Source organism: Lepidochelys kempii, chromosome 2, assembly GCF_965140265.1.
Source record: "Lepidochelys kempii isolate rLepKem1 chromosome 2, rLepKem1.hap2, whole genome shotgun sequence".
Lineage (NCBI taxonomy): Eukaryota > Metazoa > Chordata > Testudines > Cheloniidae > Lepidochelys > Lepidochelys kempii.
This window is the reverse complement of record NC_133257.1, coordinates 236,875,600-236,888,293: the sequence shown is the minus strand read 5'-3', so window position 1 is coordinate 236,888,293 and position 12,694 is coordinate 236,875,600. Positions and strand designations below refer to the sequence as shown.

Here is a 12,694-nt window from a genome sequence, read left to right as displayed (position 1 = left end):
TCTTTCAGGCTGAATCGAAGGAGTAATTAAGTGCCCCTTTTATAGTGGTAGCTGGAAACAACAGGAAGCCACCATCCAAGGCAACGGACTGCATTGCAAGGCTGATCAGCTGAGCTGTGACGTCTCAGGGGTTTCCTTGATATTGGTGGTAAAATACAGGGGTAGGGAATTGATTAGTTGCTGCTAATGCAAAAGACAGCCTGCAGAAAGTGAGAGAAGCAGTACTGAATGTGGCCCGCTGAGAAAGCTGAGTGATGCTGCTTCTTTTGGGCATGGTACCCCTTGGAAGGTCCAACTTGGATTTTTGAGCAAGGAACTCTGCTTGTTGTTTATTTCTACTGTATTCAGGGAAACAAGGCTTTGTGTACATTCTTTGAAAGAAAACAGGATTGCATCATAGAAATACCTGACTCATACAATCAATTTCTCCAGATATTGGCTAACCGCATGGGCTAAAAGAGGGGCAAAAATAATGTATTCACCTCTGTTTAATATTTTAAATGCTACTTAGAAAAAGAACCATATGAATGCTGATTTTATTCATTGTTATTACTATTAGTTAGGCAATCTTTGTGTTTGTTTGCTGTTTCAGTGTACGGTAATCCCAACAGAGTACTAAGAACATAAGAATGGCCATACTGGGTCAGATCAAAGGTCCATCCAGCCCAGTATCCTGTCTACCGATAGTGGCCAATGCTAGGTGCCCCAGAGGGAGTGAACCCAACAGGTAATGATCAAGTGATCTCTCTCCTGCCATCCATCTCCACCCTCTGACAAACAGAGGCTAGGGACACCATTGCTTAACCATCCTGGCTAATAGCCATTGATGGACTTAACCTCCATGAATTTATCCAGTCCTCTTTTACACCCTGTTATAGTCCTAGCCTTTGCAACCTCCTCAAGCAAGAAGCTCCATCCTACACAACTTCAGTACAGTGCCTTGAGATCTACTGCTGAAAAGTACTGTATTCATTCTGAGTATTATTATCATCATCAGGATCGTCACTCATTGGCATCGGTGCTAGCAGTTTCTACAGAGAAGCCAGTGGCTCTGAAGGGGCCTCCAGACTGAACGGCCCTCTGAACTGTTTGAAGTTCCCTGCAGCAGAGAGGGCAATCAGCATGAAGTGAAAGTAAAGCAGCTGTTGAAAAAGGTCTGCTTGGATAATCTAGTGAGGCGGGGAAGGCGAGGCGGATTCGGGTCGGGGGGAAGAAGGTGTTTCAATATCTGACTGTCCGCCTCAGCAGTGGCCCTTGTCTCTCCCCCTGCTGTAACGCAGAGCGGATCTCGACCAGACACTGAGGAGCTCGCTCGCTGCTGTTTTCATTTCCCATTGTTACAGCGTGCCCAGCCCTGCCAGGCTTTGAACCAAAGCCGGTGGAAACGAGCGGGGCTGGCAGCTCACCCCTTGGTGAGAAACTGTGTGTGTGAGCGCTCACAGGTCTCAGTCGATCAGCCACGGCCCGACCGTGGGGGAGAACCCCGCCGCGCCTCCACCCGCACAGCTTCGCCTGGCGCATGCCCGATCCAGGAACTCCATTGCCGCGGGGGCGGCGGGGAGAGGCCAGCAGACTACAACTCCCAGCGTGCAGTGCGACGGGCACGCCGCGGGGGGGCGGGGAAAGCGCGGCGGCCTCACGAAAGCGAGGCGAGGAGGAATCCCACAATACCAGGCGGGCTGTGCGGGCTCGCCGCCGCCGCCTCTCTAACGCCCGCGGAAGCGATGCGGAGGGGCGGAAAATGGCAGAGCTGCAGATGCTGCTAGAGGAGGAAATCCCTTCAGGCAAGCGGGCTCTGCTCGAGAGCTACCAGAACCTCACCCGGGTGGCCGACTACTGCGAGAGCAACTACATCCAGGTGAGAGCGCCGCGGGCCGGGCGGGAGGGGGGCCGCACGGGCGGCGGGTGCAGGAAGCGAAGGTTGCAACAGCCGGGGGAGCCTCCGAGACCCCGTGTCGCCCGGCATCCGCCTCCGCTGAAGCGCCCGGATACCTCCTCCCTTCCTTCCCTTCGCCTTTCAACTTTCTAGCCCCACGCCTCTTATTTTCGCGTCCCCCCCCCTCACCCCCGCCTGTGTCGGGGCGGGGGGGTGACTAGTCTGTCAGCGCAGCCCAGAGGGTGTGTCTCCCAGCGCCCAGATCCTCCGGGCTGGGGGAGAGGGTAGATGGTACATGCCTCCTTATGGAGGGCTTGTAAATCTGCCTGTGTGCCTGTTTCAGACCGAATTCCTCAAACCCCACCCCCACCCCACCGCAATTTGGCTTTGTAGTTGCTAGTGACATTTTAAAGAATCAAACCAACCATTTTTTTTTTTGTTAAATATCCCTGAAGTCCTGGAAGTGCTGGCTTCGTAGGTCTCTTGAAACAGAGACATATGCATCACCCTTTTTACCTTTTCGGGGTGTGTTCCCTCCCTGTTAGGTGTGTAAAGAGGTGAATTTCAAAAAAGATTAAGAGTGAGGTTGGCAAATGCTGAATTCTGGGTAGTGTTGAAATACAAATGACAAATACAGAATTATATTTGTATGTTGGGGGAGGGAGGAGGGACACCCCCCTGCCCGCCCCCCAAACACAACATATAACAATCCAAGTGGAAATTGATTGTTTAATATTTGGTGTCTAATTCTCACTAAGACTAAATGAATTACATTCCTGGCATGCTGCACTGGTGATCCTGAATTGTTAAAATGAACAGTTTGCATGTAAATCGACAGTAATGTGAAAGCATGATATGGTATTTCAGCATGGCAATCTCCCCTTCTGAGAGGGCAGGGCTGCTTGCTTCATAATTCAGACATCCATAGCAATATTTTTAAACTGAGTGTCTCTTGCTGCAAGATACAACCCAATTCACAGAATCCTAGAATATCAGGGTTAGAAGGGACCTCAGGAGGTCATCTAGTCCAACCCCCTACTCAAAGCAGGACTGATCCGCAATTTTTGCTTTCAGTTAATTAGGAGGATTCTTCTCTAGATTGTTCAGTGTTTCCTAACCTCTTCTTTTTAACTTTTTGTGTGTGTGGTTACTTTAAGTATATTTTTATTTTGACTTTTAAAGGTATTGTCATAGTAATATCTAGATAAATCTGAATATAATTTTGTGCATATAGCTGAATTGAAGTGGACACAGAGCTCTCCCAGATGCCCAAATTAGCTAATGGAAAAACTTTAAGAAAGACCATTAAAAATTAAGCATTCTAATTTTCACTCCTTCTTCTTTATAATGTAAATAAACCTATTGACTGTAATATACCAATGGCTAGGACTAGCTGTAAGCTATACTAAATGTCTTAATATTTAGCATTTGTCTGAAACTGTGAGACTGTTTTATTTGTGCAAGTGGAACAGTAATTTGGTGGCTTTACCAAACTTTAAATATCCCTCTGTCTCTTTGTGAAATTACTCTTTTTCAAAATGTGAGGCAATGCTGTTGATATTAGAATTAAAATGGAAGTAGCAAATCGGAGTTTGTTTTGGGAATGATTTATATCCTTTTCACAATGTGAGGCAATAAGGGTTAAACTGTTTTTATTCTTCAGTTACTTGCTCCACCCAAAGAAAGCTGGTTATATAAATGCTTCAAAGAGGCGAGGTTGCATTTGGGTTTACTCATGGGAAATATGACAAACACACTAGTGTGGTAATTGCAGCACATGTCTTGACCTGTTGATTTTTTTCCCCTCTATTTTAGGAGAGTTGTGGAGAATCTTTCTGGCATTACATGTTGCTTTCAAATAGTCTTAAACCTTACTGTTTAAAAAACAAACAAACCCCAAAACTTATTTTTTTAAGAGACACATCCTCATCCATCATTTGAAATCCATCTAACCAAGAATCTCGTTAAGAATCAAGGTCAGCTGTATGCAGAATCTGTATATTTTACAGTTTGTCGCATACAGCTGTGTATATCTCTGTTAGAGGGAAGCAGTATATACTAAGCTGAATAAACAGGAGTTAAGTAGTAGTTTTGTGGATTTCATACCTTGTTTGTATTCTGTGTAGGTTTAGCCCAATTCATTAAAAGTGGTAAATGAGATGATACTCATCTGATTGTTAGTGCAAAAGTTTTTCCAGCGGTTGTGTAAAACCATCTAGTTGACAGTTAGACTAGCGTAGATATTATTACAATCAGTCTCCTGGAACAGTAGTGTCAATGTTGGGAGGAAGAGGGGCTACCACAGGCTTAGTGGATGTGACACCCAAGGCAATGTAGGGTTGTGAGAATGGGGAGTTATCAAATCAAAACAAAACATGTGGTGTTTGTATTAAGCACCATTGAATTGACAGTATTTTTTGGAACTAGATAGGTATTCCTCCCAACTGCCCTGGATATCACCAGGAAAAGGTAGTCAGTGTATAGTTCTCTCATCTTGAGATGCTCTAAGTGCAGTGTTTAAAACACTTCAAAAATGAGATGCTTTATAATTTGGCTTTATATATGTTTAACTGATTCAAACCAGGCTCTTGGAGATTTCTAATAGAACCATGACTACTAGTATCTCTTTTTTTTAATGAGAACAGCATTGTGCTGCCTAGTGCAGAAGGTGTTATTCTCTCTTGCCACCTCCTCCGCATTTTGAACAGTATGTCTGACAGCCTTTTTGACCAACGCACACATGTGGTGTTGCAAATGCTCTTTTTGATGGAAATTCTCAATTTGATATCTTGCATTGTTCCTTCACTGTGGCAAGAATGTAACCTTTTATAAGATTACTGATTTGTTTCCTCTGAAAAGTCTTTTGAAATTGTATGTGTATTAAAAATGCCTGTATGTCTAAATCTGGAAAAATTAGGCTTAATTTCTAGTCCCCTCCCTTTCTCTCCTTCCTACTTTGCCCTCAACAGCTGATGCTAATCTTTGGATGTCAATGCTATAAGGAACTGAGAAACAGCTACTGGTTACCATGTGCAGTGAAACAAACAACAACAAAGCAGAAATCCAGAGAGTAATGTATCTAGTCCACCAGGCCGTGTATATGCTGGTTATCTGATAGGAAGGAAGAAGAATGCTGTGAGAAGGCACTGAAAGGAGCCAATGAGGTTAGGAGAAGATTCAAAATACTAAAAGGAAATTTTAGTGTGATGACTGTTGGGGAAAGACAAGGGAAAAGAGACTGAATGTAGAAGTAACATCAACTACCTCTTATTATAAATGTTGGGGGATTTTAAAGATTTGATTAGTAGGAAACCATATATAAATGTTACATTACTGGTTTTAATTTATAACTAGATCTGAAATTTATCTTAAACTTCTAGTTATGCTTGGAGGTGTTAGTGATTTGGAAACAGCTAGAAATGTAGTATCTGATCTAGAACCGTGGTTCTCAACCTTTCCAGAGTACTGTACCCCTTTCAGAAGGCTTTGTCTTGCGTACTCCAAGTTTCACCTCACTTAAAAACTACAAGCTTACAAAATAGACATAAAAATACAAAAGTGTCACTGCATACTATTACTGAACAATTACTTACTTTCTCATTTTTACCATAGAATTATAAAATAAATCATGACCTCCAGGTTGAGAGAAACTGATCTACTATATAGAGCAGTATAAACAAATCATTGTATGAAATATTAGTTTGTACTGACTTAGCTAGTGCTTTTCATGTAGCTTGTTGTAAAACTAGGCAAATATCTAGATGAGTTGAGATGCCCCTCATTGAGAACCACTGATCTAGAAGACGTGGCAAGCTAATAAAGGGTTTATAGTAATTTTAAAGATGAAGCTTTAATTCTTCAATTGGCTATGTGATGCCTTGCCTCTCCTTGTGAAAGGAGCTATCTTAATACAAACATGCTTGGGGATCAAATCTTGTTGTTAATTGCCTAAATTGCCTCTTAGTGTTGGCATATATATTAAAGTGAACAAAACAAATTCCAACATTAATCTTATGACAGATAGCAAATTAGAAAAGGGGACATTTTGCTTGTGAATTAGTATGCTTTACAATGATGATGTACTCTATGATATGAATGAAGGAAAAGGATTTGGCACTCCTTGGTAAGTCAAGTTAGGGTTGCCAAACACCCCTGTCCCACCCCTTCTCTGAGGCCCCACCCGCTACTCACTCCATTCCTCCTCCCTCTGTTGCTCGCTCTCCCCCACCCTCACTCATTTTCACCAGGCTGGGGCAGGGGGATGGGGGGCAGGCGGAGTGAGGGCTCCATCTGGGGGTGCAGGCTCTGGGTGGGACTGGGGATGAGGGGCTTGGGGTACAGGAGGGGGCTCTGGGCTGGGGATGAGGGGTTTGGAGTGCTTGAGGAGGTGCAGGTTGTGGGGGAGAGTTTTGGTGTGGGAGGAGGTTCTGGGGGAGGGTGGGGGGTGCAGGTTCAGGCTCCGGGCAGTGCTTACCTCAGGTGGTTCCTGGAAGTGGCTGGTATGTCCCTCTGGCTTCTAGGCAGAGTTATGGCCCCCGCAGCTCCCATTGGCCATGGTTCCTGGCCAATAGGAGCTGCAGAGTCGGCACTCTGGGTGGGGGTAACGCACAGAGACTCCCTGGCCACCCCTGTGCCTAGGGGCCACAGGGATGTACCGCTGCTTCCAGGAGCCACACAGAGCCAGGGCAGGCAGGGAACCTGCCTTAGCCCCACTGCGCCGCTGACCGGCGGTGCCAGAGTCCCTTTTCAGCAGGGCTTTCCAGTCGAAAACTGGATGCTTGGCAACCCTAAAGGGTTTGCCTTCACTGCATAGCAAAAAAACAAACCCCCCCAACCAAAAACCAACCACAACCCTCACCCTTTAAAAAAAAAGTGTGTGCTTAATTTAATCCAATTTAACAGTAAAACCACAGCAACTAGGGTTAGCAACTCGAGTTCAACTCCAGGATCCCCTATAGGTTTTAATTTGGCTGTTAACCGGAGTTAAACATTGTTGCCATGTCTTTGATACTATTTTAATTTGAGTTAAGAACACTTTTTTTTTTGCAGTGAAGGCATACATTAAAATACAAGCGTCAGTTTTTGATTCTGTTTCCTTTCCCATAATCCTGCATGACTGCAATTAAACTGCAAAGATATTGGTGGTGTTACATAGCAATTTGGGGATTGTGATTGTGGTGAAATATTTCTATGGTGTGTTGCCAAAGAAGGGATAATATACAGAGTTAAAAAGTACTCTGTCAGAACTAAAACTGTCTAACTTCCCAATTAAAAATACTAACTTATAACTAATACCATAGTACATACATAGTATAACTACTAACTAATACCATAGATGTATCTCACAGTTTCTAGTCTGGATGGGCTTCATTGCTTAGCTTTAGTGAACATATCTGCAAAAACTTGCTTATTGGGTGTGGCAATGAAAAATAGAAATAATATAGGAAACTATGGTCTTCAGTGTTGACATCTTCCTTTGAGTTGCTGCAGTTGATTGCAGTACGAGAACTAATGTAGTGAGTTTCCTTCTGTAATGGGTCTATAAAATACTGATTGTAAACACTGACAATTTAAGTCAAGACGGTGGGATAGTACTTATCTCATGGTCTGGTTAAGCGTAGACGGCTGCATTGTTTACTTCAGTGCTTCTCTGTTAGACTGCTGTGGGAACATTTAGTAATTAAATCAAATGTGATTTTAAGATCACATTCAGAGCCTATAAACTAATGGCTTGAAATACCATGTGATTCTTGTAAATGATGATTATCCTGAGCTCTTTAATGCTGGGGTCATTTTTTATTTTTGTGAATGGACTCTTTAGCTTTTGAAAGTCAATTGCATAAATAATGAACATGAGATTCTGAGAAGTATGTGCTGAATTGCTTAGATGTGCCTTTTTGGATGTGTTATTTCCTGCTGTAACTTCAAGAGTGGTATGTGGAAATCATAGTTCCAGAATAGCTCAACAGTCAGCTAATCATGAAGAAAGGCAGAAACAAGGGCATAGTTTTTTAGATTGACCTTTGGAATTCACCCTATTGGAGGAAATTGGAGGTTTCCTTCCTGCTGGGGAAAAAAATGCATGTTACATGGAAAAAATAGCTGTACAGATCAAATGTCCTATCCTTTTGGTAGGATGTGTGTTCCACAGTTATTTAACAAAAAAGAGACCCGCAGAAGGTACTTTCTTCCTCAAGTCATCTAACTCTTGTTCTTGTATTCGTGTTCTCTCTTTTTGATGTGTGTGATTGATCTCACACCCAACTCGCTTTGCTTGAAAGAATGATGGAACATGGCGCAGCTTATTTCAGTACAATGAAGTTCACTTAGAAGTTTTGATACAGGAAATTACCTGTTTTAAAGGGATAAACTTCTTAATCATTAATACAAATCTTGTACTTCCTGAGAGAACTTCTGAACTATTTTTGTTGAGTTCCTAGATTTATATTCATGTTTTCAAAAACGGTTAAAGGGTTAAAGTAAATTTATTTATTATAGACTCTCAGTGTGTTACAGTAAGAGAAAACAAATCAGTCCACTTTCCATTACACCTAACTATTCAGCACATATATTACAAAAGACTTGGGAGTCTCAGAACAAGGTGCAATGTCCAAGACACAACTCCAGGAATCCTTCATTTGGCTTAAGTTGAAGTGCATACATTTTTTTTTTTTAAAAATGCATGTTATACTGTGTGCAAAAGATCTTTTTAGTGGGGATGGGAAACAGAGGACAAAAATTCCTTGCCCAAGTATTAAATGACAACCTAGACTACTATAATGTGTCTTGTAAATCACACATTTGGTGATTTTTAAAATATGGATTATTGGCCTACCAGACTTAATGACTCCTCTTTTGTCAATAAGTGTGTTTTTGCAAAACACACTTGAATATGTACATACAGTTCTAAAGTGAACATATGAGTGAGCAATATGGCTATAGTGTAGTTTCTTTAAGTGGTTATTTTGCATGTACAGGAACCACTTCTCTAAATATAGCATGATCATTTTGTGTTTTTTTTTTTTCTTTCTTTCTTTAAGGAGGACTGGTTCAGATCATGGACCAGTTGTCACAAACTTGAAATTTTTATACTTGGTCTTCTAAACTATTTGAAGTGGGGTGGCAAGATTTCCACTTCTCTTCTGGTACTGTCCCATTACCACTTCAGTAAGGGTTATGTCTGTGCTTCTCCACCTAATAATTCTCTACTATTACCAGGCAAAGCAAAGTGAATTGGACTCATTTGTTACTGGGGTTAGGGTCTGCTACCTCTGTTGGAGGAGATGCCCTGGAGAGGGGATTTGAAATGAAGAGGCCTAGTAAAAATGTATCAAAGGCTTAGGTTGATACCTTGCTCCCTATGTTGGAAGGAGCTGGAGCACAGAAGTTGGTGTAGTTGGTAGTACTGAAATCTTGGAGGAAAGAGAAGTGCTGAGTGAAAGAGGGAATCAATCCTGCCCTCTACCTCCAGAGTCTGAGGGAAGAACACTGTGAGGCTCAGAGCCTTTTAGGATGGGAACAGAACTGGGGTGTGGATTCAGAGTATGAATAAAAAACATTACTTCTGAAAGTTGTGTGGTGAGGGTAGAGAGATGTGCAGAAATGGTCTGGTGTTGAGTACCAGCAGAAATAAAATGTGTGGGAGGGGAGGGGGGAAAGATGTGGGTGATGAATAGAGAAAATGTAATAGAAGTAAATAACTTAATAAGCATAAACAAAATATGTACCTGTACAATGCCAGTCATTCCAACACTGAAGTTTTAGAAGTACTAATGAAATCTCCCATTACCCCTTTTTGGTAGGGTGAATTATAATCACTTCACAGATGAATAAGTGGAGGCAGAGAGAAGATAAGAAGCTGAGGTCATTCAGGGGGACACTGGCAGATTTAGGAACAGAATCCAATTGTTCTGACTTAGTGCTGTGCTCAGAGGGTTCTCCGTCCCCCTAATAGCCCCCATTACTCTCTCCCTCAGCAGAAATTTTGCATTGCTCTGAAGCATTAATAGACAATGAAATGATACCCCTGGGAAAACAAATGCCTCTGAAACTGTCTTTAAACTCTTCAGCAGTAGTAATAAGCCACCTCCTGCCCCAAAATGAACAGTTTTTATTTTAAATATCTGCTTCCTGGCAGAATCTTTAAATGCCAGTTTTCAATTGCTTGTTGTGTAAATTTCTTTGTTACGTAACACCCCAAAATACTGATTCTGTTAGAAACACTGACACACTTGCCTAGGCAAAGGTGCTTGAAGGTACCACTATTTTTTTCCTTCTTTTGGTGGACTTGGTCTTAGTGAAAGCTCCTTGCTTTCAGTAGTCCTGGAAACCAAAGCTTGTGCTTATCCACAGAATAGCAAGGATTAGTGGCAGTGTGTGTCAATTCTGACAGACTAATCTCCTCTCTGGGGTAAGAGGGTAACTCTTTCATACGAAGTCCTTAGTCTTGTGTCAGAGGGACCACCAACTAAAGTGTGTGTTTGTGTGGGGGTTTTTGTGTGTATGTGATGTGGATGCCTAGCCAGTGGGAAATGGTTTGTGGCCCTGAACCAGCCATCATATGGTAACCATTGTCAGTCATAATTAACAAATCAGGCTGGTTATAAAGAAGCCTTACCTTTCAGAGTCCAAAGTCCCTTCTCCTTCTGGTATCAATTTCATTAATGGTTGATTCTCTTTGCTTCCACTCTCTGGCCAAGCCTGAGTATCAGGGATTGATATCAGCAGATTCCATGGGGACTCTGAGCAGGAGGTTCCTCCTTCTTCCACTACCCCTAAAGGGGGGCAGCTGGGGCTGGGGAAGAAAGGGGGGAAATAACTAGTGAATCTGTAGTGCTATATCCAGTGGCTCAGACCTTGTTTCCTTATCTGCCCTAAGTCCCACTGTACAGGGAGCTTCTGCGGAATTGTGTTTAGGGTGTGCACAGGAGGCACAGTCCATCCTTGTGGACTCCAGAAATCCTGCTCCTCTCTGAGCAGCAGAACCACACTGATTCCTCTATGTGGGGGAGTCCCTGTGTGTCTCCAAAAGTGTGGCAGGACTTGCCCCTGAAGCGCTAAATCTTGTAAACAAGTGCCATACACAAGATATTTATCTGCAGACGCTTTTCTTTCCTGCCCCCCCGTTTTTGACTGTGATACCTTCATAGTCAGAAATGTTGACATCCACGCAGATTGTATCATTGGCTTTCTGCTTAGTGCCAAATGGTGAAGTAATACATGGAATTAATACCTCCAATAGATGGTTTCTTTAAGGATTAAATTTATGTGGTGTATCTACAGAATCAGAACTTTATCACTCCTGTGGTGTGTGTGTGTTTTTTTTTTTTTAAAGTTCTGGAGGGAATGCTTGCTTTGCTTTTGTTCTGGTCAATCAATTAATGGAGGTGTTAATATGAGTGTAAATGCTACCTCTCCCTGGTGGCATGCAAATAATGTTCTTTGTTGCTCAAGTAATTCCTTAGTATCAACAGGAGCCCTCTGAGAATAATTTCTTATAAACAGTGTGAGCTACAGATATAAACTTGTTACTATATTGTGTAGGTATTATAAAAACGGGTAGATATTTTTAGGTATCTTGGCCCAACTTGCAGTATTTTAGTGAGGAAAAAATTTAGACAACTTTCAGACTTGTACATCAAAATACTATAACATATATATTGGTATGAGTTGTAATTAGTAACTAACATGGTGGTTAGTCTTACAAAAACTTAGTGCAGTTGAAAAATCACTATTTAGTTATTAATTCCTATTTGGAGCACCATATTTATTGTGTTTCAGTGATTCCTGTTCAGATCCATATATAAGTAAAAAGATGGCTTTTCTAACTGCAAGCTTTGAAACATTAGCCTGGAATCAGAAAGCTAAATTGGGTGTCTCCTGGCTCATGCCTTCTCAAAAATAAAGTTTTTTTGCAACTGGACCACAGTTAAGAATTCTATTTGGAGATGTGCCATCCACCTGCTCTTTTATAGCTGTATTGTATCTGCAGAGCCCAACGGGAGTAAAATGCACTATGTATTTTAGTGAAGTAAGTAGAGATGCTTCTCAGTACTTACAGGGAGCAAGCTTATAAAATAAGATGTGAAGTTTACATAAATACATGCCAGAGTTCAAAGTAATATTATTTTTGGTGGTCCTTATGCTATATGCTGTACAAACACAAGGATTTCATTTGTTCTGTCCCCAAGGGCTTATATTATAAGTTCATATCAGGCTCTATCTCAACTTTGCTGTCCATTTTTAAAACCTTCCATGAATTGACTGTAGCCTGCCTCGTGGACCATCTCTTCCTACTCCCCTACACTTGCTGAGTGCTGCTGGCTACCTCTTTGCACTGCCATGCAGTCTTGTCACCATTAATGTGAGAGCGTTCTTGTCCACAACTTCTGCCATCTAGAGCAGCATTCCTGTATCTAGGCACCTCATTGACTCTGCATCTTACTTTAAAATCTCATAATTACTCTCTCCTTCTGCTGTTATTTTATATTCTCCATTTTAAGAGCCATCAGATGGAGACAAACATCTACAGGATCTCTATCAAGTGTTTTTAAAACTACGATACCCACCTGCTGAAGTGAAGAAACAGATTGGCAGAGCCAGAAGAGTACCCAGAAGTCATCTACTACAGTACAAAAAAGTAACAAATGCCACTAGCCATCACCTTCAACCCCCAACTAAAACCTCTCCAGTGCATCATCAAGGATCTACAACATATCCTGAAGGACGATCCCTCAATCTCACAGACCTTGGGAGACAGGCCAATCCTCGCTTATACACAGCCCCACAACCTGAAGCAAATACTCACCAGCAACCGCA

At 42.2% G+C, this 12,694-nt stretch overlaps 1 protein-coding gene across 8 annotated transcripts in view; it reads left to right on the top strand.

Annotated features, from left to right (window-relative positions):
* Positions 1-1,605: 1,605 nt before the first annotated feature.
* The window catches only part of ABI1 (abl interactor 1), a 120,370-nt gene continuing 109,281 nt past the window's right edge, over positions 1,606-12,694 (top strand). For 4 of the 8 annotated variants that reach the window (XM_073334294.1, XM_073334295.1, XM_073334297.1 and 1 more), the window contains exon 1: positions 1,606-1,858. In XM_073334294.1, coding sequence (XP_073190395.1) covers positions 1,742-1,858 — 117 coding nt within the window. In that variant the 5' untranslated portion in view covers positions 1,606-1,741. Of the gene's footprint in view, positions 1,859-4,945; positions 5,041-12,694 lie in introns of those variants that run through there. The other 4 variants (XM_073334299.1, XM_073334296.1, XM_073334298.1 and 1 more) reach the window with 2 other exon arrangements.